This window comes from Hirundo rustica, chromosome 2 (genome assembly GCF_015227805.2).
Source record: "Hirundo rustica isolate bHirRus1 chromosome 2, bHirRus1.pri.v3, whole genome shotgun sequence".
NCBI classification, from domain to species: domain Eukaryota; kingdom Metazoa; phylum Chordata; class Aves; order Passeriformes; family Hirundinidae; genus Hirundo; species Hirundo rustica.
This window is the reverse complement of record NC_053451.1, coordinates 30,613,805-30,638,835: the sequence shown is the minus strand read 5'-3', so window position 1 is coordinate 30,638,835 and position 25,031 is coordinate 30,613,805. Positions and strand designations below refer to the sequence as shown.

At 49.7% G+C, this 25,031-nt stretch overlaps 2 protein-coding genes across 3 annotated transcripts; one reads left to right on the top strand and one right to left on the bottom strand.

Moving 5' to 3' along the window:
* Positions 1–518: 518 nt before the first annotated feature.
* Positions 519–6,078, top strand: M6PR (mannose-6-phosphate receptor, cation dependent). The gene is made up of 7 exons (XM_040055247.2): positions 519–680; positions 2,092–2,262; positions 2,456–2,628; positions 2,719–2,828; positions 3,029–3,159; positions 3,708–3,834; positions 4,335–6,078. Exons 1-7 carry the CDS (start codon positions 616–618, stop codon positions 4,455–4,457), a joined length of 900 nt encoding a protein of 299 aa, XP_039911181.1. The 5' UTR covers positions 519–615; the 3' UTR covers positions 4,458–6,078.
* PHC1 (polyhomeotic homolog 1) lies at positions 6,078–24,017 on the bottom strand. Of its 2 annotated transcripts, XM_040055246.2 has the most exons (16): positions 23,942–24,017; positions 19,983–20,139; positions 19,272–19,382; positions 18,188–18,265; positions 17,675–17,716; positions 17,320–17,469; positions 16,249–16,404; positions 14,821–15,319; positions 13,739–14,502; positions 12,005–12,152; positions 11,704–11,912; positions 11,112–11,226; positions 10,455–10,563; positions 9,661–9,811; positions 8,920–9,151; positions 6,078–8,601 (listed from the first exon to the last, which is right to left on the bottom strand). In XM_040055246.2, the coding sequence occupies exons 2-16, from the start codon at positions 20,094–20,096 to the stop codon at positions 8,447–8,449; spliced, it is 3,033 nt and encodes a 1,010-aa protein (XP_039911180.1). In that variant the 5' UTR covers positions 20,097–20,139; positions 23,942–24,017; the 3' UTR covers positions 6,078–8,446. The 2 variants fall into 2 exon arrangements, with proteins under 2 accessions (XP_039911180.1, XP_058275280.1); XM_058419297.1 differs by lacking the exon at positions 17,675–17,716.
* Positions 24,018–25,031: the final 1,014 nt, after the last annotated feature.

Genomic DNA, 25,031 nt, shown 5'->3' with positions numbered 1-25,031 from the left:
CGGGAGCGAGGGGAACGGTGATGCCGAGAAGTCTTTCACTCCTGCTGACGCGGCCACCTGCCTGCGGCTGCTGCGAACCTGTGCGGGGCACAGGAGAGGGGAGAGCGCGACTTCAGCGAGGGACAGTCACAGAGCACTTGGGTGAGTGGATCTGCAGCCGGAAGCCCGGCGATCCCCGTCCCGCGGGGCTGCTCCCCGCCGTTTCCCGCCGCCCCGGCATTGGAAGCGCGGCTCCCCCTGCCACCGGGCTCCGCGGCGCCTCCGTGCCGTGAGGGCTCGTCCTCTCTGCCCGCCCTCGTCGTTCATTGGCAGAAAGGCGAGAGGGGGCGGGGCCTTTGCGTCGAATCTCATATTCCATTGGCTGACGGAGAGGAAGTGGGCGCGGCCCGGGGCGCCCCCCGGCCCCGCCCGCCTTCCCCCCGCCGCGCATCATTCGCTGCGAAGCGCTCCTGGGCGGGCGATGCCGGCCGCGCCCGCGCTCCCATTGGCGCCGGGCGCCAGTTCCGCCACGCTCTTCCCGGCTTCCGGCTCGCGGGGCGGGCGAGGGAGCCGGTCGGGACGCGGAGGAGGCCGGTGCCGCCCGTGCCTGTGGTCCCCGGGGCCGCCCAACATGGGATGCGCATAAGCCGCGGGTCTCTCTTCCCTGTGGGCGGTGGCGCCTGGTGCCGGGGCGGCCGCAGGTGGGTGCGCGGCGCTGGGGAGGTGGGGAGCGGGGCACAGCGAGGCCGCGGGGCGAAGCCGCGCTCCGTCCGGGGCGGGTCTGGGGCAGCGGCCGCGGCTGGAGGAGCCGGGCCGGGCCGGGCCGCTCCGAGCGCCGCGCAGCAAGGTCCCGGGAGAAGCCGTGTCTAGGGCTGAGGGCAGGTCCTGCTTTTGTCCTCGGGAGAGAGCAGTCACGAGCCCTCGTGTCACGGGCTTCCTCATTTCGGTGACCGCGCACTGGAACAGATTGCCCGTGGAGGTTGTGGAGCCTCCCACCCTGGAGGTACTCCAGAAACGGCTGGACGCAATCCTGTGTCGTCTGCTCCAGGATGCTTGAGCAGGGAAGTTGGACCGAGTGACCCACTGTGGTCCCTTACAGCCTGAGCCACTCTGTGATTTCTGCGTTCCTGACCTTCCTTTGGTGCCCCATGGCGAGTAGAGCCCCCGTTCAGCAGCTGTGAGCTGTGGCGGTGGCCTCTGTGTGGAAATCATTCGGTTCAGTAAAGCGGGCTGTGTGTCCGCCTGCAGCCACGTGCTTGTTTAATGGAGGGTCTGCCTTCCGCCGGCTTTGGAAGCTTTTTTGGAGCTTTACCAAAATCCACAGCACGAGAAGCAGGGGGGATACCTTGCACCGCTCTCCTTGGCTGGTGCCATCATTGACTGTTTCATATGTGATTTAAGCATGAACCTGAAAGCCCAATCTTATAGATTATTGTTATTGTTGTTATTATTATTGCTGTTATCATCTTCACTACTGCCTGGTTGGTTGGATCTTACATTGGGTGCCTTGCTTTCCTCCTTCCCTGGTGTAAACTGGGAAGGGAAAAACTGTTCCGTGAAGTTGCAGTTTAGCAGTATTAACGTCTTTCAGATTCTTAGCTAAAGGAGTACTGGAAAGATCATTATAAAGATTAAGGCACTTGAACAAATAGAGCCTGACTAATCACAGTGGCTCTTCCCTGCGAGCTCTTTACACGAGATCTGTGAGGATGATTGATTACGGGCCTCATAAATAATTTTCTGCTGACTGGCTTCTCAGTGCAAGGCCATAACAAACAGTGGATTATGCCTGAAATTTACTCCAGTGTTCAGCCTGCTGGACTCTGCTCTAATTAATGTGCTCAGCAGCAAAACTTTTTGTGGTCTCAAGGCAAATTCAGAAAAGAGCCCCAGATCGGCCCCGCAAATTGTCTTTGATGGCTGCGCAAGAGATTCAGATTTAGTGTCTCCTGTGTACTATGAGTTGTTTCTAGATCTCAGCTTCTCCTTTTTGCAGTCAGGACTGAGGAAGTGGCTAATCATTGACTCCATGACCCTGAAGTTAGTTTGCAGGGGGCTGAAGCTGATCCTTTGCGAAGTTAATCCTCTGTGTTCTCTGTGGCGTGTGTCCAGGATGTCACCACCTTGCCATACCTCTGCCTTGCTGCTGGTCTTTGTGGCCCTGGCTGTAGCGGGGGCCGAGCAGTCAGAAGAGAGGGGCTGTGATGTGATTGGTGATGAGAGCAGTGAATCGCAGATGGAGAGAGCCCTGCTGAAGAAACTGGAGCCCCTGAGCCACATGAGGTACGGCACAACACCCTGCAGGCCTTGGGGCTGCACAGTGGGCCAAAGGGATGGGAGGGTTCATGTCAGACTGCAGAATGGACTCCCCCTGTTAGTATGGTCTCTGATTGGCTTCCAGGTCTGAAATGCCCGCTGCTCTTGAGTGTTCTTGGTAATCCAATGGGCTGTCTCTTCTGTCCTCTCCCTGCTGCAGGTTTAACGTGACTGTGGAGAAGGGCAAAACAGAAAACTACGTCTACCATTTCAGGGTGTGCAGGGAGGTCAACAGCACCTCGCACGACTTCGGTGGCCTGGTGCAAATAGATAGACAGAACGGAAAGACCACGGTGATAGGAAGAATCAATGAAACCCAAGTCTTCAATGGAAGTATGATTCCACTCAATACTTCGCTTACTCAATAACTGCCTCTCGCCTCCTGATCTGGATTTGCAGCCTGTGTTGTTTCTCTCCTGGCAGGTGACTGGATCATGCTGATTTATAAAGGAGGTGATTCATATGGCAGGCACTGCAGTGGTGAGAAGAGGCGAGCTGTGATAATGATTTCTTGCAAGCGGGGAGTTACAGCGGTGAGTGACACCCGGGGTGAGAGAGCATCAGGAGGCTGCCAGACCAGTGGTTGATTGTGAGCAGAGGGGCTTTGAAGGGACAGTGAGCTGGCCTCCAGTGTCTGGTGCCCAGCTCCACCAGCAGTGACAAAACTGTCTCCTGGTGAAGTTCAGTGTGCATGGGCATGTTTTCACATGACTTCACTTTTCCCAAATTGCAGAGTTCATTCAGCATTATTTCCGAAGAGCGGGAAAAGGAGCAGGAGTGTTTCTACCTCTTTGAAATGGACAGCAGCGTGGCTTGTCCAGCTGAGAATTCCCACCTCAGTGTTGGCTCCATTCTACTGATCACGTGAGTCATTTGAAGAGCTGTTTGTGCCTGAGTCATAATCTCCACTGCTATTTAGAAATGTAGCAAATGCTGTAGTAAGACTAAATTACTGCAGTATACTTTCCCACAGCCACCATTAGATGTTACTGTGCCTCTGAGCTTTTTGGATGAAAGCTCTTGCACAGGGCATGATGCAGGGCTGGTCTGTTCCTGGTAAACCTCTTCTTTCATAGGTTACAGACAAGTGCACTGAAACATGGGAGATTTGACTTCCTAAAATGATATGATGGCTCTTTGCCAGAGCTGGGAAGTCAGACCAGGAGTCTTGACTCATTTTCTGTGTTTGTGCTTAGGGGCACTATTTAACATATTGCTGCTAAAAGATTTATGCAAGCAGATTGATAACTGGGGGACTTTTTATGGTCTGGTTTCTGTTTACAGTTCTGTTCTTGAGTGGTGCTAGCATTGTTCCAGTGCTAATGTGAGGCAGTTAGCAAGCTCAGAAGAGATTTTCTATAGGATTTCCTCTGCTTTTTCTTTTTTTTTTTTTATTTCATTCTGCCTTTTAGGTTTGTGTCACTAATTGCAGTCTACATCATTGGTGGGTTCCTCTACCAGCGCCTCGTTGTGGGAGCAAAGGGTATGGAGCAGATTCCTCACTTTGCCTTCTGGCAAGATCTGGGCAATCTGGTGGCAGTGAGTAAAAATTCTTATGTATTCTCAGCCTTACCCACGTTAGGAGAAAATGGCATTGACTCTGTGTTTTGGGTAGACCTACCACTAGGGTGAAGTACCTTGAAGCAGAAGAGGGTATCTATTCCCTTTTTCTTGAGTATGCCATTTCTTAATCCTTGCTGAGACCAATTCCCTGCTTCTGTCCTGCAACTGCTACATAACCAACTAGAACATGTGCTCCTCAGGAGTTAACACTTTCCAGTTAGAAATATTCACCTGGGGACTGTGAAATGCTTACTTCTGACTAGGTGAAATCCTTCCTTGGTCATTGTAAGCAGTGCTATTTATCCTTCATACTTTAGGATGTTTTTATGTCAGGTTTCAGGGAGATGCTTCAGGTAGCACTGCAATAGGCATAATCCCTTAGCAGAAGAGAAATGGAGAAATGGCAGGAGCTGCTTTGGTTTGGATGCTGAGTCAAATGCCAAGTCTGATGCTGATGCTGTGTCCTGTGCTCGTAGGATGGCTGTGACTTTGTGTGCCGATCCAAGCCTCGGAACTCGCCAGCCGCGTACCGCGGCGTGGGGGATGACCAGCTGGGAGAGGAGTCAGAAGAACGGGACGACCACTTGCTGCCCATGTGATAGGCTTTCCACACCAAGCTCCCCATCTCCCCAGTGCTTGTTTAGCCAGGTGCCTCCCAGCCAGTTCTCCTTCTCTCACTTCTGATTTTCTTTACACTGTTTGCTTCCGCTATCTCCGGTGTGTCGAGTCCCATGGATGCCTCTGGATGTGAACAGCACTGGTTCCTAATGGCATGTCTTATAAATATAATGCTGGCTTAGGTTTTAAAAGTGCAGCAGAGCTCAGGGGAGAAGTGTTGACAGCTGAGCAGAAAACAGCAATATGAGTGTTCAGCACTGAGCAGGAATGGGGGATGAATCACTAAGAGGAAAAAAGGGGCATGGATGGGTGCAGAAAGGGAAAAAAGCTATGGGTTAAAACAACTGACACCGTAAAAGGGATATTTTGTGTCTTTTTATTTTTTTCCCCCTAGGGTTTACAGGATCTGTAAGTCATTGGAATTATTTTTCTTTAAATGCATTTTCAGCTTTTCTAGCTTCTGCGCTTATACAATTTCTGCCAGCATAACTGGCACAGAGTGCTCTATGCCAGACTCTGGGGGTGAAGAGGCATTAGCACCTCTGCAATTTTTAGTTTCCCTAATGGCAGAGTGGTGTGTACTTCTCAACAGTTTCCTTCAACAGCTGTAAAGGGATGCATGCGTGCCATCCTCTCAGACTGGAGAGGGGCAATGCTAAAAAACCATAGGAGTTAAATGGAGTCTGGTGACTTCAGTCAAAATATTGACTCAGTCTTCTCAATCAGTGAGAAGCAAAAGGAAAAGGATGTGCTGCTAAGGAAAAGGAACACTTGCAGAAACTGAAAGTGACTTCAAGACAAAATGAGACAGGTAGCTGCCACTTGAGTTCTGACACAAGTTTCCTGACGTGACTGCCCACACACCTCAGTCAGTGTCAGCATTGTGATTTCACACTCCCCAGAAGTTCCTTGTTTTGCAGAGGGTTTTCCTACGAAGCCGTCAGAATTTATTTTTATATAAAAGGAACCATGGAAGCCAAGGCTAAGAATGCTAACACACTGAGAACTGCATAAGGGACTCTTAAATGGTCAGCTTTCATAAATCACTGTCCCCCTAAGCATGGTGCAGGCCAGTCTTGAGACACTTGCCCTTTGCAGATGGTACTTAATATACTGTCACTGGCTGGGGGTGAGAAAGACCTTCTCCTTGGCCCCTGGTGAAAAGCAGGTACAGTTAAGTTATAGACCTAATAGGAACCTTCAGGAACTTCGCACTTTGATTCTAAATTGCTTTTTGAGAGGCTAGACTCTGAGCAATCCCATTCTACCTTACTGTGGACTGGCAGAGAACTGCAGTCTGGGGTGCAGAGACTGTGAATAAGCAAGCCGCTACTGTGTTAACAGCAGAGTACAGATACAGACGTGGTTCATGTATTTTTAAAGACATTGACAGAAAAGGGGTGGCCCTGCTTTCTTTCTGGGTTTGGAGTGGGCAAGCAATTCCTGCTTTCTCTGACTTTTGTTACAGTCCCTATCTTTCTCATAACATGGGAAAAACAGGAAGTCAGTAAGGCTGTTACTGTTTTCATGGTGGTGTCTAAGGTAATTTTTTTTGTACAAAACACAAATTTCAAAAATAAAGTGACCAAAAAACCTGGTAAAGTGTTGTGCTGATATAGCAAGAGCTTGCTTTGGTGCCAGAGCATCTTTCTCAACCAAATGTAAAGCGTCCTTAGTGTACGGTGCCTTTTGCCTGAACTCTTGATCATGGCTTTTTCTGCCACCTTGTTTCACTCCAGGTTCTCTCAGGCCTACAAGGGGAGGCTATTCTCATCTTTCAAAACTGCAACTTGAGGCTCAGGTAGTTATGGATGGATAGATGATGCTCTGTATTCTTTTGCAGCACTGACAGACAAAAGTAACTTAGTGATGAAGTTTGTACTTTCCAAACACTTGGGGGTTAAAAAGCAGCTAGACCTGCAAATCCTGATCAAACTTTTTTTATTAAGAACATTGAACATGAAATGAAGGAGTGAAGCCTTCCCATTTGACTGAAATAAAATCCAGTCCTCAGGAGTAGCTGGTAACAGTGGCAGGCTTACCTGCCTGCCTACGCTGCCAAGGGTCAAACTAAACAAGAATTTTATCACACCCAGCCCGCTAAGAATAAAATGGTTTAAGGGCAGCCTTCCTCTGCTCCCTGCTGATTCTGACCTCCCCTGTCCCCAGATTACATCAGACCAAACTGTAGTACCAGGGTGCAAGCAAGCATGGGCAGCTTCCTTTGGGCCTATTTGCATTCACAAAGCCTCAGAAGTCTTCTCACATGAACAAGTGAGATTCAGCAGCAGTTTTAAACTAGGAAGCTGCTGCCACATTTTAACCATCTACTAAGCACTTTCCTTGCTCTTTTTCTAACATGGGTCAATAAAGAGGCCATTTCAAAGATCTCTAAATGTTCTCCTACCTATGCTATTAGGCTTTCTCCCATGCCACTACAGCTTTCCTGCAACAGTAGGTGCTTAACACAGAGAACAGCCTTATGTTTCACTCAAATATTCATGTGAAACTTCTGAGAACAGAAAAGCTGAGATACATGGTTTATAACACCATCTTGCTTTCAGGTATTTGGCTCTAGAGGGCACTTACCTCTTCACAGTTTGTGCAACTCCTTCAGGTATTTTGCCTGTTTGAAGCAGAGGTGCTTGTGGAAGAGAATAACTCTGCCCAGGTTTTCACCTTTGGCAATTTGGTTACAAAACACCACATTTGGTCCTTAAAAAAAAAAAAAAAAAACAAAACAAAAAAAACCCACAACCAAAGAACCCCTAACCAAACCTGGAGGGGCTGAGTAGGAGACCTATAACATAAGTTCTACCCTTTAGAAATGAGAAGTCACATTAAAAGATTGGTATTCGGTTCTTGTAGGGTGTGTGTTTGGTTTCTTGTAACTGAGAAATACTTCTTTTACAATACACACACCCCCCCCCAAAAAAAAAAAAAAAAAAAAAAAAAAAAAGCCTGAGGCAAGCAGTAAAATCCTGCCAGCCTAAATTTTGTATTTTGTCCCGTAAGCTCTCCTGAGGATAATGAAGACAGACACACGAAAAGAAAACAATACAAACTGGTAAGAAAACACACAAAACAAAACCCCAGCCCATTTCATGAAGAGCCTTGGTGCTTCTGGAGACTGCTTTGGATCTGTAAATTTATGCTCTAGCACAATGGGAAGACAAACCTAGTGCTGCAAGGTTCCCTAATGTAAAACAGCCCCCTCCCCTTTGAGTTTCCCATCGCTTTGTCATAAGTACTCAGGAAAATCCTCTGACTGGTTCTGAGAGGAGCACCTGGAGTGAATAGCTGCCACAACACTTTAGCTTTACTGTCTCCTGTAGACATGCAGAGTGAAGACAAGACAGCTCCTATTGCCACAGGCCTTCAAGTTTGGTATGCATGCTGGAATGGCTATTCAACCCAGTTCATGAGCAGCCTAGGTATTTTTAAAAGTGGAAAAGCAGCAGCCCCTTTTCCTCAAATTCTTGTCACCTCTGCCACTTGCAATTTGCATGTTCCCCTTCATAAAAGCCCAAGCACAGGTGCTCCCAATGTCCATGTGGGGCCAGCTCTCCCTATGCCTTGAATTCTGGCAATGATATTCAAAGCTAAGATCTAGCAGACCTGCTGTGGCAAAAAGGGTTGAGGGCAGTTCCCTTTCAGAAGTCTTTTAAGACAGAAAGAGATCCCCTTAACACCTTGATGTGGTGCATAAAAGGGAGGCACATTCAAAATCAGGAAGAAGGAAAGTTGTTTAAAGGCCCCAGGTGGCAGTTTTCCTCAACCTTGTAGCACCATTAAGAGACCAAGAGATGGGCTTGCGCATGGCAGTTTCAATCAGTTAAATTCCTTCTCATTCTTCTTGAATGCAAGACCACAGGGGACTGTCCCATTCTTCCCCTCCCCAACAGGATGCTCCAGAACTGGCAGCTGGCCTGGGGTCAGAGCAAAAAGGAGACCTCTGGCTTCAGAGTTCTTAGGTCTCCTTGAGGACATTGATCTTGGCACAGATCTTGAGAGCTGGTCCCAGCTTCATGTTCATGGCACTCATGAGATGTTCCTCTTTCAGAAGCAACAGGGCCTGACCATCAATTTCCTGTGATCGAAATTCCTCAGCAATTTCCTGGCACCCTGTGAAGCAAACAAAAAAAAGCAGTGAGAAACACGTGTACATTGGGCACTCCCTCCATTCCTACTCTTTGCACCTCTGGCAGGTACAGAAAAACAAGTTAGGAACCTAAGCAACCCCTTCTCCCTCTCTAGTCCAGTCTCCTTGAGCACACAGGCTACTTGAGAAATAAATCTTGAGCATCTACCTCTATGATCTACTCCAATTCAGAAACACGTTCAAAAGCAGTAGGCACCACTGACACCATTTTCTTCCCAGAAAGAGCCCAATCTCCCCATGCTACTGGATCACAGGAGTGCAGGAGAGGACCTTAACTTCACCTTGCAACGATGCAATGAACTCATACACTTCCTCCACACTCCAACGACTAGGATTGCTGGACAGGAAGACTGGGTTGATGCCATGTAGATCTGGGGTAGGGGGAGCCATATTAGAGTTTGCCAGGTCCCTCTCTCCATGACTGGCCCTTACTGACAGGGGTCCTGGAGATGTAGGGGACAAAGCTTCATCATAGCTGGAGTTATCAGAGCCTCGACTTGAGTCCTCCTGGCCCTACAAGCCCATAGAAAAGAAAGAAAAGAAAATTCATAATTACAAGCTGAAAAACAAGACATTGGGAGCAGCAGAAGTTGTCCCAACAGTCTGGAACAACTGTCTCAGGCTGCTGGTCCAGGGGAAGCTGACACAAGAGCTCCCTCTCCACATCAAAATGAGAGCTCATTCAATTCTTCTACGGCCCAATTTAAGTCATTCATGTGAAGGACTGCTAATCAAATGGGAAAAGTGGATTGTTTTCTGCCAAAGCTGTCAGTTGATCTCACTCACCGAGACCTTCAAGATGCACATGGGAGCGAACACAGAGCGCACAGAACAAGTACAAACCTGAGTGAGTACACTTCCTGCAGTCCATGAGGGATTAGAACAACTCCCTGTGCCTTGTGTAACAAGTGTGTCAGCATGCCCTCACCACATCCTGCACGACTGCATCCACTGTGACAAGGTGGTACAGCCAGCAGGGACAGATTCTGCACAGTCCTGCCTTGACAGGTGTGTGTCCTTACCCTGTGGCGTTTGCCCTGGATCTTTGTTCGAGCGATTTCGGAGCTGCTGCGCCGTGGTCCCCGTCGGCGCACACGGGCGTAGTTGGCTTCCTGGAGCTCCTTCATCTTCTTTCTCTGCAGCCGAAACTGATGGCTGCAGCTGACATTGTACCTCAAGTAAACAGAAGCAGAGCAGCAGTTGGAAAGCAGAACCATTTAAACCTACTACTTCTCCTTGCTCTAGATGGGGATAAGACTCCTCTTTACCATCAAGTTCTGTCCCTCCTCCTTCTAAGACTTCTCCCTGAAAGGAACCAGTCCAGACTTCTGACACAAGCAATATTTGAACACCAGAGTCTTGATCTAACATCTGAAGGGTCAATTAAGTCATTCCCCTAAGGGAAAAAAGACCCATAACAAGCACTCTGCTCTCAACAGGAGGCAAGATTTTTCCCCAATGCTCCCTTGTGTCTTTGTCTAGTATCAATGCAGACAGCTACCAGTTTGCATTTATTTCATCAGTTAAATGCACATTTCTCTGAAGAGAGGATGTTTATAGCCCCAGAATTTACCCCTTCCCACTTCATTTTCTGAGCAAGCCAGAAATCCTGTTCACACTCAGCATCACATCCACCTCTCCAGACTTAGAAGCATTTACAGATAATTTAGAGTACTAAAGGACTGATGTAGCCAGTATGTGCTACACAGGGAGGATCAGATGTAGTGCAAGGTGGTACAGTACTTGGAGAAGGGGCACATGCCCAGTTCCAGCAAACATGTAGTCAGAGATAAGGAATATTACATCTTGCTGTTACCTTTTAGCACAGGTCATGGAACAAAACCTCTTGGAGCCGCGGAACTGGGTTGCTGGGGCATACTTCCCACAATATTCACACTTCAGCAAGTTTGCCTTCTTGTCAAGCTCTAGTGAGATAGACACACCAGTTGGTGATCTGAAGCACATCACACACCCAGTGATTCCCCATTCCACTGCTCTTCTGAGCAGATTCCAAGCGCTATTTTCTACTGAATGTAGTACGTTGTTAGCTTGGGGAAGCCACTGGGAAAAAAGCAGCACCAGCTCCACTAATTAGGATCGCAGGATATCAAACGGGGTTTTTTTGTCCTGGTCAGTACCATTTAAAGAAACAAGCAAACAATAGCGTACTCCTCACATCCTACAAGGCTGTGAAAGTGCATCACTGCACTCTCTGCTCTGTCCACACACACTTCACAGCCTAGAGTCATCAAAGACAGGTACAAGTTCAGAATCTCCTGACACAGGATGTGTTAGATCATATTTACAACAACAAAAAAAAGCAGGCACTCAAAAAAGCGCAAGATCCTAGTTCCATAGTTCCAGTCTCTAAGAAGCTGGCAGGAAGAGATACAAGTCTGTAATGCATTAAGTTAGTAATACAGAGCAGAAACTTTCAGTAACACTAGCTAGTCCTCCTGGTCCTGAAACTTACCCATGGAAGCACTATCCTCTCCCAGAGAATTGCTGGACAGGTTTTCATTCTGGCCAGAAGGAGCCTCTCCTTGCACTGGTTTCTCAGATTCTTTCAGCAGCTGAGAACAACCCACCTGGATAGGGAGAGAATGAGTTGGGCCCACCAGTAAAGGATTTCCTGTGTCCACTACCCTCTGCCAAGGTATATGCCGCCCAAAATAATCTCTCTGCCTTGAATAACGTCCAATTCCATGTAACTCCATTTCCCCTTATTTACTTCAACTTCACTTGCTGCCTGCTCAAAATGCATCTTTCCCTCACAGATGGGAGAGCCTCCTTACAGTTCCTGCATTAATTACTGCTTTGGTGACTACTGGAGTAAGCAGTTGCTGCAACACTTGCTTTACTCCTTCAAACCCCTTCTCTTTAATGACACCTCTTGATGCCTTGCTTCACTCATGACACCTCCCTCCCTTCCCTTCCTCTTTATGTCTCAGGCTGAAAATGCCAAATTGGAATATGGGGAAAGATACTCCTATGCAAAGATGGAAGCCCATCACCCTCCCAAGAAAGTGCTACACCTCTTTCCCCCCCTACAAAAAAATCCCTACTGGAAAGGGCTCTGCTCCCTCCTGGATGACAAAGCCTTCAATGATGTGTGTGAGGATCTGGGGCTTGACGATGGCTTGAGGAGGTTTGGAGTCTCCCATCTGACGTGACACCAATGCCAGGTTTGGGGTCGAAGCAGAGGTGGGGGTGGCTGAGGCTCCTTCACTTGATGTGGCATTTGGGGTTGCAATGGCAGCAGTATCAGAGTTATCTGGAAAGTTAACGGCACAGGAGTCAGTTACCTTCGCTCCATCTACTTCAGGTCATTCGCACACATGAGCAGAGCACTCCTTTGTACCTTACCTCCAAGGCCACTCTTCTCCTCCATGTTTTTGGGGCTGTCTGTTGCAGGAGAGGACCTGGCAGGCAGGAGTGCGGTGACACTGGGCGGCTCCTCCTTCTCCTCCTCTGACTCTGCCTTGCGCTTTACTGGCAAGGTCTGAGATTTGCCCTACATGAATAAAGAGGAATACATAAGCAGAGTAAAAAACTTCAAAGCAAAGAACAAGCCAGATCAAAACAGACAAACAAACCAAAAAAAAAAGCATCCTGCTCCATCATACTTGATTTCCAGCCTGGTTTATTCTGGAGATGCCCCTAGGTCCCTCAGTACATACCTTTACTTGGGAGAATTTGTCTAACAAGGAACAAAGCTTGAGAAGACTCACAACCGTGCCACAGACTAGGATCTGGTGTCCCAAGAGCAAGACAGCGTGTATCTCAAAGGATTATTGCAGGAAGAAATGGAATTGCATTCGCCCAGCAGTTTCCAAACAGGTTTTCTGGATAAACCAGATCAGTTTCAATGGAGTCGAAAGAGTAGGGGGCACACATTCACCAGGAGCAGAATTGCCCCCCTGCTCTAAAAATCAAGACAAATCCTGTGATACCTTCCTGAAGAAGCAGACTCTGAAGAAGCAGAGTTTAGAAAGCGTCTCAGCAACTGGCTAAGGAGGTGTTCAAGACAAGGTTGGACAGAGCAACCTAGTCTACTGAAAGTTGCTCCTGCCTGTGGCAGGGGTGTTGGAATTATCTTTAGGGTTCTTTTTAACTCTAATTATTGATGATTCCATGATCTGAGCTGGCAAAGCGCTGTTGTCTCAGGGATTTAGGTAGCCCTAGGCGGACAATTCACAACAGCATGGAAAAGACCTATGTAATTTGAGTTTTCCTCTGCATAGCCTGCGCTAGAGGATCTTCTGAGGCCTAGAGTCAGTGGCTGGTACCACACATCAAGGGGTCTGTAACCCAGAAATATCCACACTGGAGCAGGTAATGAACACATGCAGCCTGTGTGAAAGAACCACACTGCAGAATGACTTAATGAAGGCCTGTATCCCACAGGAGGGATTCCCCCATGCTAAAGCAAGGGAAAACCACGAGGGAGAGACAAAACCTTATGAGCTGACCACAAATCCCATTTCTTGTCCTCCTGAATCATTCAGGGGGAAGAGGTAGAAGAGTCAGGAGTGAAGTTGAGCCTGTAAAGAAGGGGGTAGCTGTTTTTTGCATTTGTTCTTATTTCAAATTATCCTACACTAATTTGGCAGTAAAATAAACAATTTCCATAAACTGAGTCTGTTTTGCCCATTATGGTAGTTGGCAAGTGATCTCCACATCCTTATCTCAACCCATAAGCCTTTCACTGTATTTTTCTCCTCCTGTCATGTTGTGAAGGGGGAGTGGTAGAGCAGCAACTTCGTGGTCATCCAGCAGCCAGCCAAGGTCAACCAAACCCCACTGTTAAATGTGATATGCAGTATGTGATGTGGACACCCACACCATCTAGGGCAGGCTCCGAGCCTCACCTATTAACTCCATGCAAGCCCTTGAATGTGGAAGAGAAATGCCTGTAGTCAGTAACCCCAGGGGTTGGACTGGAATTAGTGTTTTTGAGGGTAAAAAAGTCTCCACATCCCTTTCCCCAAACCCCTTACCCATCCCATCCCACTGACCTGGGCCTGGACTGCGATTGGTGTCCTAGGAATGAACAAAGAGAATCCATATGCTATTCTCCTTCTCAATGGTATCACTTACTGGCAACTGGACAGACTGCATGTAGAATGCTGCTGGCATCTGAGCCACAACTGGAGAGGAAGCTGGGCTCTTCACCATGTGGGCTGTGCCTTGAACTTGTGCCAAATTCACCCCTGTGGTGAGAGGGGGAGCTTCCTGTGAGGATGCTGGAGCCGAAGATGACGATGGGGAAGCAGCATGGCTTTGGGAAACAGGCTGGACTACAGCCGGCATCCCCCGGGATGTCGGCACTGCCGCAGCAATCTGAGCCAAGCCCAGCGCTTGGGCTTGGCCTGAGCCCTGCTGCCGAGTGCCCACGACCTGCACCGGGATGTGTGGCGGAGGCTGCTGCGTTGCTGACATTTTGGCAGGCCCAAGCTGAGGGGGTTTGATGGGGGTGACCAGAGATTTTGACTGAATAGGAACGGGTGACTTGGTGGCCGGCTGGCACGGACTGTCCTGCTGGAGCTGTAAATGCTGTGGCTGGGACTGCAACATAGGTTGCACCACAAGGGTCTGTGCCTGCTGCTGGTTTTGGGGGGGAGCCTGCTGCTGCGGAGGCTGAGCTTGCTGCTGCTGCTGCGGGGTCAGAGATGCTGCTTGCTGCTGTTGCTGCTGTTGAGCCAGTTGGAGATGGGTGGCCGTGTGGAGGAGCTGGGACTGGCGGTGCTGGAACTGCTGCTGGTGATGAATGGCTATCTGCTGCTGGATCACCACCTGCTTCTGCAGATGGATCTGCTGCTGCTGCTGGATCAGTGAGTGTGGCTGGATCTGCGTGTATGTCGCTATACAAAAACAGAGTAAGAAAAAACAGAGCACAAAAGTTAGCAACAGTGCAGCTGGGAACAACAAAAAAGAGGCAGCCACTGCACTAGTTTGAGACAATAAATTCCAAAATGACTGACAGCTTTCTTGCAGAGGACATGAGGAATTAAGTCAACTTCTTGTGCTAGTAGAAAGGGATAACCCCTTGAGACAAGTCTCTGGGGTGACAGAAGCTGGGAGATGTGCTGGAAAACCTTTTATCACCAGGCTTCCAAATGTCATTCTTGTGATGGCCCAATGATTTTGAAGAGAAAAAAAAAAACCAGATGAGCGCTTACCCGAGCTGATCAGCGTCTGGCTGGGTGCCGGCGTGGCGGTCCTGGTGAGGTTCATGCCCACCGTTTGCTGTCCGCCGCTGTCCGCGTCGCCCTTCTTCGCGGCCGCGTTCTCCGTCTCCGTCTGGCTCCCCTGGCTGACGGTCACGGCCTGGGCAGCCGCCACCGGCAGCGGCTGAACCACCCCGGTGCCCTTCCTCTGGCAGCTGCCGGCGGCACCTGCCGAGGAGCTCTGGCTCAGTCCCACGGAGGGCTGGCCGCCGCCACCGGCCACCACGCCCCCGGAGACGCCGTTGCCGCCCGCGGCTCCCTGGCTCAGGTTGAGGGACTGCCCCGCCGCGCCGGAGGAGGCCTGCGCCACTGCCACGGCCTGGCCCGTGCTGGCGGCCTGCGGCAAGCCCGAAGCCTGGGAGCTTCCTGGCAGGGCTGTCTTCTGAGCAGAGCCTTGGAGCTGGGCGTTAGCGGCAGAGGTCTGCTGGCTCCTCATAGCCAAGTTCTGCACCTGGAGACACACACCAAACGCAATCCTTTCGCTTTGCGCGCGGTGCTTGCCGCGACGGGGCACGCGTAAGCGACGCGCTCTGCGGGGATGCGGGCCGAGGCGATGCCTCAGATCTCGTGTGAGGGGCTGCTCACGCTGCAGGGCAAAGCTCGGCACGGCCCTCCCCAGGAAGCACATTATCCTGAACTTTCTCCTGCCCAATCTCTGGTGGAGATTAAAGATCTCATGGCACTTTGTGGAACAGGATCTGGGGAGAGTCTTTCTCCAGGGCATGGGACGGTCTTCAGACCTGCCTGCCATACCCTGGCATTGGTAGGACCCAGTTCAGCGCAGCTCTAGAAGCACTGAGATAACCCCTAAAAGACCAGTTATTTATTTTCAATTTTTGTGCCACCTGCCAACCCCAGGCCCACAGATCTACTCATGGCCTGCACCCCTTCCGATTTCACCAGTTCCTCTGCATTTTGGGGCTTCCATCTCTGTATTTACTCCTCCTCCAAACCCCGTGTTATCTCTAGAGTTTGATCACGGATTACCTTTCTTCAATAAAATTGCTCCAGACAAGTTTTTGGCATCTTTTCAACAATGAACCACCTGGATGAAGGAATACTACCTCTGGCAAAGACTCTGAATTGCAGAGTGATTGAAAACTGTACATAGAATTCAAGGGTTCTTTTCACATAATCACAACCGAGAAACTGTGAAGGTGGAATTGATTCAGCCTTCGCTCAACTCAGAAATTTTAAGCAGAAATTAATCTCGTCTCTGGAGGCAAAAATCAAACATGAGAACACGATGGCAAAATCTCCTGCCTGCATAGGGACACAGCACGCTGGGGATAGAATAGCTCTAATCTGCTATACAGGGACAGCTTGAGACAAAGACCAGAGCGTGGCATGGCAGAAGCAGGGGAAAGGGAGGACTCTGACCTGGTCTGTGTCTGCATGGACCCCAGGAGACTGAGTGGGTGGCACCTCCTGCTGGACAGCAGCCACAGCCCCATTGGGCATCAGGATCAGCTGGGAGGCGAGAGGCACATTGCGGCCCAAGGTCCGGTTCACCTGTAACAGGTTCCCCAGCTGCGGCTGTTGGGGAGGAGGCAATGGGGAATGGAAGGGATGGAGGCAGGAGAGAAAATGGAAGACAAAAAATACCACAAGCAAACACATTACAAAGGGACACCAGGCTGCGATGTCGCACATTACAAAACCACCAACCCTGCCCTGCACCATAAGCCTCCAAAGCAGGAAACTGGGAACAGTTTCCTTATGGAAACAAGCACTCTTCTATCAAACATAGGCCTGCGCTAACTCCCACAGACTGCCCAAGGCTGTTTATCTAGAACTGGTCGAACAACAGTGATAAAAAACATACATCCAAGATTAGTGCTGCTTGAAATGAAGGGGATTAAAATCTGTGTCTGAAGTCAACTGAAAAACAGAAAATATTTTGCAAGTAGGTAACCAAACCCCAGACTAACTCCACAGTAAAGCCTAATGCTTTCCACCTAGCTGCACTTCAGAGCAATTAAAAGGATGACATTTGTTCACATTGATTTATTTGTCTAGGCTTAGTTGAATTCTGACTTACACCCCTGAGCTCAGCAAACAGTAGAAGAGTAATTTACCATATATCTGTTCCAGCAGTGAACCAGAAGAGTAGATTTCTGTGAGCGACATTTAAGTCTAGGACATATATTTCACATTTACACTCTAGTGAGAAGTGCTACGGAACCTTTAACATCTATGCAGAGCAGAGACACACAGTTGTTAACATTTTCACCTGAGCCACAAAATGCAAAGCTCAATTATCTCAAAGGCTGAGCCCAGAATCAAACTTGTGGTTTCAGGGATCAGTTTCCCCACGCAATTTTCAAATATACTGCAACATCCTTAAAGCCAGGTTAGTCCGTAAGCCTTGGTAATCCCAAGCACTGAAACTCTGCACTGGCTGCTAAGTGGGGCTCGTGCTCAGGACCCATTTTGGTGCACATCTCTTACCCGAAGGTACATCTGTGCCTGTGACTGGTTGAGAGGAGGTGAGGTGGTGTTCCCGAGGAGCACAGACTGGGTCAGCGTCGTGGCGCTCGGGGAACTCACGCTCTGGGACCGACTGATCAGCTGAGCAGCTGAGGTGGTGGCAAGGTTGATCTTAGAAGACAAAAAAGCTTCAAATCACATATGAAATGATGGAGGCCAAGAAATAAATACAAATATGCTTAGTGGGGTGCAGTCAGAACAGACATTTCACAGTTTTTTCCTGTATCCCACAGGGGAGCAAGAAGAAAGTTCTTGTCTTAGAGGGCTTGTCCTACAGGCTACACAATCTAAATTAGTCAAAGCCCTGGATACTGACCTCATTTGTATGCTGAGCCTGAGAATCACTGTTAGCATGCAACTGCAATAAGAGATCCAGAAAAATACATCATTTTCTCCAGCCTCCCACATAAAGGTAAAAAACCCACATAATCTTCTCTACCAACTCATCTACTCTCTGAGCAAATCCAAGCTTCTCAACACTCATTCAACAAACTACTGCTCTGCCTAAGACAAAAGCTGCTCACGACTCCTCCTTCTTACAAGTCCTGATCCTTTTCTAACCCATGACAGTGTATCCCTAAAGCCTCAGCAAACAGAGATCCATGTCTACCTTTCCAGCTAAGAGGCCTCTCCCACCCAAAAACCTTATCTGGTTGTCTCAAGCCCCACCAATAAGGACAGCATCCCAAATTCTCAAAGTTGTCTGCATCTTGCTGATTCCCAGCATTTTTAGAAGCTGTATGCATCCTAAAAGACAAGGAAGAGACAGAACAAGGCGGGGAGTGGGAGGGAAGCTTTGACACGTGTGTGAGGGAGCAGTTTTACTTACAGAAGCCTGGGTGGTGGTGGTCTGTTGCGAGGTGCTAGTGTTGGGGGAGCTGGCCTGTCTACTGGCTGCAATTGTAGCCTGCAAGAGAGGTTGGCAGAGAAATGAGTGCCCAAAGAAACTTTTCAATCCAGCCTAATTATCTGGCTCAGTCAGAACTCCTAGTCCCTCACCCTCAGTGTATGCCCTCCAGTCCTTCCACCCACGGGTACATGGCACTACTCTTGCCCAGCTTATCACACTGCACACTGCAACTCCCACCCCAATGCTGAAATCCACTGTTCACACCCAGAGAGTCCCTGCAATATTAGCAATTTGTTGGGCTAATTAGGCAGTTTAGTAGCAATGCAATGACAGCACTCCAAGTAACAAAATTCAGATTAGAGAGCATATGGTTTGTGGAAGTACATAAATATTGATAGATTTATTTCCCCCTCTCTGATGCCATGGGAATTCCCCTGCATGAGTCAGTTTTGTAACTCAGATTTGTGCAAAACCGATGAGAGGATCCTTTTTTTTCTATACTATAAGACTGCAGTGAGGGATTTTGAGAGCAATGACATCCTGGACTAACTGCCAAGGAGTACAACTACTGAGATATTGTTACACAAACAGAATGTATTCGTGTCACACGTAATCCATTTTGAACTGATGATTAAGGTGAGAAAAGTCGATAAAGAAAAGAAAATAATCACTCAACAATCATACATCATAGAATATACAATTTATATTGATCTGCATATGTCTCAATTAGAGACAGCCTCCTGGTTGGACAGGTTTACCCTCCTGTTGGTAAAGAAAACACGGCTACAAAATTCCAAGACAGAAAGTTGCTTGATGGCGATGCCAAATTTCATCTTCCCCTGCTCTGTACCCAAAAAAAACAAATTAAATCTTTGCTGTAGGCTTCCAGTTGACTGGCTGTTCATATTAACTCTAAACAATGTGTTTAGGGACTCATTGTCTGATCAGGGATCGGGATGACTCGGTGCACAAGGCACTGCATGCAAACAGAACCTCTGGATTGATCCCAGATTGAACCCAGAGAATGATCCCACTCCTCTCCTTTTGCCTCTCGGCAACTCACCTGCTGGACAGCAGCCAGGCTGTGAAGTTGGGCACTGTTAAACTGCTGCTGGAGCATAAACTGATGGAAGTACTGGGCTGCATTGGGCTGTCTCTGGAGTGCCTGCAGGGCCTAGATAAAGAAGAAAACCCAATTGTCAAAAATTGCACGCCGTTGAAATGTGATTGAAGAGTGCAATGAAGAAGCTAGTAACAGCCATGAGAAGATCCCTAGACAACGTGAAAAAGCAGGCACCAGATTAGCACATCCAAATCCGGAGTACACTTACGAATTTGGTAACACACGGAATCACAAGCATATTCCAGGCCAGTGGGAATCACACTTGCAAGACTTTAATAAACTTCAGGAATCTGGGGATGTGCATACTCACACAAGGCAGACAAGCGTTCCTGTGTAGTTTGTGTATGGAGGGCATAGAGAAACTGGGATGGCAAACTAATTTGCTCTAGAACAGCAGGTTAAAACCAATCCATTGGATCACAGTACAGATTAAATCTAGGAGGCTGGACACCAGAGGACTAACCTACGAAACATGAAGCCTCAGGCTACAAGAACTAAACATCAGGCCTAGCATAAGAATTTCTAAATCCGAAAAGATGACGGTCCTCTGAGCACGGTCCCACCTTGACACGCAACAACAGAGGAGCACAAAAGGGCTCACCACCGCCTTCCGCTGATGCCCTGCCATCCCAGAGCACACCCGTGTCTCACCTGCACTGCCTGCCGCTCATACAGAGACATCTGCGAGATCTGAGGACGGGTGCTTCCTCCAGAACTGGAGCTCCCGCTGGTGGAGTTGGAGTTCTGCTCACTTTCGGTCTCCATGGCGACAGGATCCCAGGAGCTCAGGCTGAGATGGACTCCAGATCTACATCGAAAGAATTGGAAACTAAGTCAGGCTACAGAAAGAATGGAACTGTATTTCACTACACTACACAGCTTCTGTACTAGAATACCTCAACACCAGGCTCCCTGCACAGCTCTGATATGCCGCAGAGACCGGGGAAGCCGGGATTCTAAAATCACCCAGCAATCGTACTCACAGTTTAAATCTTTTATTACCACCATCAGAAACATAATGCACATATTCTCATATTTTTATTGCCATGCTATAGTTGCAAGCTACAGTATCCTGACCTCTTAAAAAGGCAGTGGAATGAAGGAGCAGCTGCAGCTCATTGAAACAATTCTGGTTACAGATCCGACCGCCTCTCCTTTCAAGAGAGACTTGAGAACGAACTGAGCCAAACTGCCCTGTGCTTCCAGTCCTCCAATGCACTTTTGACAATTTCTGATCCTCTCTTCCTCCAGTCCTTTAGCTCCAATGCCCTACTGATACCAACTCGATCCCTCTTCCTCCCAGTTTAGCCCCCAGCCCTCGACTTTCTTCTTCTGATCACACAAACTTTCCAGCTACTTGTTGCTCCCAACAGATCTTAACTTGAAAGATTAGAAGCTGGTTATCTGTGGTGGCAAGTTCCTTTCAGGAGGAACAGAGTCAGAAGCAGAGTGGATGAAGTGCTCACTGGTAACACTTGTGAGGCAAAAGCTGCTGAAGAGGTCACGCAGAACCAGGGAGACGTTCCAGCAGCAGAAAGATGAGTCTCAGTCCTGCAATTCACTGCAAAAGGGCTGGAGAAGGCTTTCATCAGCCAAGAGGAAGAAAAGTGAAACTGAAGAGAGTGCTTAGCAGAAGAGCAGCACATTGAGATGATCAGGGAGTTTCCTGCAGCAAGAAACATGAGCTACACAGGGAGTAGCAGCAGGAGGGGCTAGAGACAGAATACGGAGCAAAAGTGATTATTCAACAGAATTCCACCGGAAAAAAATAAAACCAACCTAACTTTTTAGAAGGCTAAAACTTCATGCAAGATTTAAAAAAAATATATTTCTGGTAAGTCTTATTATCACTAACAGCCTATTTGTTTCCAAGGAACCGGCCGGTTCCTCTGTAGCGCATCTGAGACCCCTGTAAATGAGATTCCAAGAGCCAAAGCACCAGGACAGCCCCTTTATCGAGCCCTTTTTAAATCCAGAGATTCCAAGCTTTACAACCCTCACCAAACATTTTCCTGGTGTATAAGCAAACAGACCAGTGCAGCAGAAAAGGAGGTGCAACAATAGTCTCAGCCAGACAACTTTTCAAATTCTGAAATGGTGTTAAGGGCAGCAGATGACTTTAAAGTAGGGCAACAGCATTAACACTGCAGAGGATGGGTGGCTAAATCAGGGAACTGCTGCTTCAAACCTGCTCCTCAAAATCGGGAAAATTCTTTAACTGGCAAGAAAAGTGCTGCTGCTCCAGTCTGGTCTTCCAAATACATCTTCACCTCTGCCCTCAAGCCCTGCCCAGGTGTCTCCCTACTGATCCAAAGCTGGCTTCCTGCACTGCTTCAGCAGCGGCCACCTTCTCCTCAGCTGAGACACAGCTCATCCTAACTGGCCACTACTGTCCTCGAGCACAACCCTATTTCAGCTAGAAATACTTGGTCAATAAACCTACCTAGAATATAAAAGCTCTTGGAGAAGCAACTGCCTTAAAGAGCTTCTCCAGATGGGGAAAATTAAGTGAAGCCTGAAAATAAACACTGCGAAGGGAGAGAATACAGAGTTTCTGAAAGACTCAGACTGTGATGGATAAATAAAGTACTTTGAGTGGGGTTAAAATGCACAAGAAGCTACACACATTACACCAAGTTCTCTAATAGCTCAGATGCCATTAGGAGACAATTTATGGTCCTTTGCTCACCCCCAACTTCCCCAGACAGATCCTCCTCATTCACCTTGCTTCTGGTGCTTACTAGATCAACTTGCTAACTGCAGAAAAGGTGCCTCAAAACTCTGTTTTCTGCCTGACCGCTGAGTTGAATTACCTTACTTGTGATGCCACAAGTGCCCACGAGAGAGAAAAGGATGTAAACTAATGTTCACCTTAGCTACGGCAAATACCCTTACCCTCAACAGCTTCACCAGGAGAAACCAGGCTTCTGCCTTGGTGCTCTGCTCCACCAATTAATCTGTAAGCAGCACCACCGATTCCTAAGATTTCCAGCATTTTTGAGAGTCCCATATTGATCTAGATCTTATTAAAATCAGGTCCTAGCATAAACAGAATCTTACAGAAACACCTCTGGCATGAGGCATAGAAAACTTTTGGTCTCTGCGTAGGCAGAAAGCCTTTTGGAAACGTGGATAGAGAAGCTTGCACTCCCTTCGCAGAAAAGCAGTAAGAATTTAAAGTCACTCACAGGAAGGAGAGTTAGCCAGCAAAACCATTTCCAAACACAAAAGTGAAAAGGCACAACATTTCCCCAAGCAAATTCATCTAAGGATGCAGCTCTATGTTAAGTGTAATCCGATCCACACACAAGCCATTTCTACACAAAACAGGAGAACTACTCACTCACCCCTCTTCCAATGGCATCTCCAAGCACCTTCCTCTTAAAAAAAAACTAGTGATCACTGGGCTGTCACATCATTTGACCCAGCTAGCTGCTCCACGAGATGGATAACCTACTAAAAACTATTAAACCACGGATTTTCCAAACAAACAAACAAAAAAAACCCCAACCACAGCTACAATGTGGCCATTACTGGAAATTGACCTTTGAACAACAGCTAGAACTGCACCCCTAAAAAGCAGACACAGAAGGATACAAAAGCTTTTTAGCACCACGGCAGGAATGACCACATAGCAGAAAGGATGGGAAGGAAAAGGGGGAAAACTGGTTCAGGCAGCAGTACAAGCATGAGAACATGGGCCACTCCAGAGCCTAACCCACACTCGAAGACCTCAGAACACACCGAGAACCCCACAGGTGGCCCATCTACAAGTTCCTGACCTTTCTCAAGCACAAGGGCAGACAAAAGTCAATGCAAACAATACCCGAATCACTGAGCACAAGGTAGGAGGTGGAAAAGTTTTACTTGCTCACCCCATCCATTCCCCCCGGGACATGACTGCTGCCTGAAGAACATTCTCTAAGCGGTTTTGTCACTTCATCCTTGAGAAACTAAGTTAAGGAAACACAGAAGATTTGACGGGTTTACACCACAGGTTTGGGGGAGAAAAATTAGCACCCGGGACTACAGTATACTCGCTGCTGTTACTACGTGTATTCTACAGTTTCCAAGCCACACAAGCAGAGGTGTGGAACTGCCGGGACACGCTGACTCTGCTCCGGGATGCTCTGGAAGCAGCAGCGGGTGCGACGCTCCGGCACTGCAGGACCCTCGCACCACCTGGTCCCCACCCCTCGGTGCCCAGCCCGCCTTTCCCCGCCAAGCGCCTCGCCCGGCCGGCGGCGGGAGAGGCAGCGAAGGAAGGATGGAAGGAGGGGAGGATGGACGGGGACAGCGCGGCGGCGGCCACCCAGGCCGCCGGCAACTCCGGCAGCAAAGTTCATCCGACGCAGCGAGCGAGCGAGCGGGCGCCCTGCCCGCCCGTGCCGTGCCCGCAGCCCCGCCGCGGCGGGAGGCGCGATGCGCCGCAGGATGCCCGAAGCCGGGCGGCGGCTGCCCGGGGGCGAGAGCGGGGCTGCGCGGGAGAGCTGCCCGGGGCCGGGCCGGGCAGACAATGGCTGCTCCGCCGCCGCTGTCAACTTCCATCCCGCGCCGGCCCCGGGGAACTCTCCCCGCCGCGGCCACCCGCGCCCCGGGCCCCGCCTCACCTGCAGCCGCCGCGGCTCTGCTCCGCTCTACCCCGCTCCGCTCCGCTCCGCCGACCCCCGCCCGCCCGCGGGACCCGCGCTGCCGCCGCCGCACCGGAGCCCCCGCGCCGCCGCCGCCGCCGCCGCCGCGCCCGACACGCCCCCCGCGCGCGGGCAGCCGGGCCCGGCCGAGCGGGCGGGGCGGGGCGGCAGCTCCGGTGTCGGGGCGGGCGGGGCCGGGGGCGGCACCCGGCGGCGGCTCCGGCGGGGCCGCGGTCCGGAGGGGCCGCCCCGGGGGGGGGCGGGACCCGCGCCCGCTCCGCCCGCCCCTCTCCCCGTATCCCTTTTTTAATCCCTTTTTTCCTTTTTTTTTTTTTTTTTTTTCCCCTTGTCTTTTTGTTGGGTTTTTGGTTTTTTTCCTTTTTTTTTTTTTTCTTTTTTTTTTTTTTAAATCTCGGCCGCTGGGGCTCCCCCGGCGCTCCGTCACTTCCTCCCTCGAGGCGCTTCCGGGCACGTGGTGCCTTCCCTGGGCGCCGCTTGCCCGTTGCCCGGGTGACGGGAGCGGGAGCCCGGCGGGACGCGGTCCGGCGGCGGGAACGGCGGGAGCGGCGCCCGGCCCTGCCCCGGAGCCGGCCCCGCTCCTCGCCCGCTGCTGTGCCTGCGGGGCTGGCACCGAGGCGTCGCGGTGCTGATGAGAGTCACGGCCCGCGTGTTCGGCGGGCGCGCAGCGCTCTTCGCCGGCCTGAGCGGGTGTCCCGTCTGCTGGGGCTCGCTTTACCGTCCGTCCTTCTGGAGACTGATCAGCCTTGTTAAACGTTAGTCGTTTTATGTATCACAGAATCAATTCGGTTGGAAAAGACTTTTAAGGTCATCCAGTCCAACCTGTGACCGAACACCACCATGGTAATAGACCACGGCACTGAGTGCCACATCCAGTCTTTCCTTTAAACACCTCCAAGAACAGTGCCACCTCCCTGGGCAGCCCATTCCAGTGTCCAATCACCCCATCTGTGAACAAATTCCTCCTGTTGTACAGCCTACACCTCCCCTGGCACAGCTAAAGACTGTCCTCTCGTCCTGTTGGTAGTTGCTGGGGAGAAGAATGTAGGTT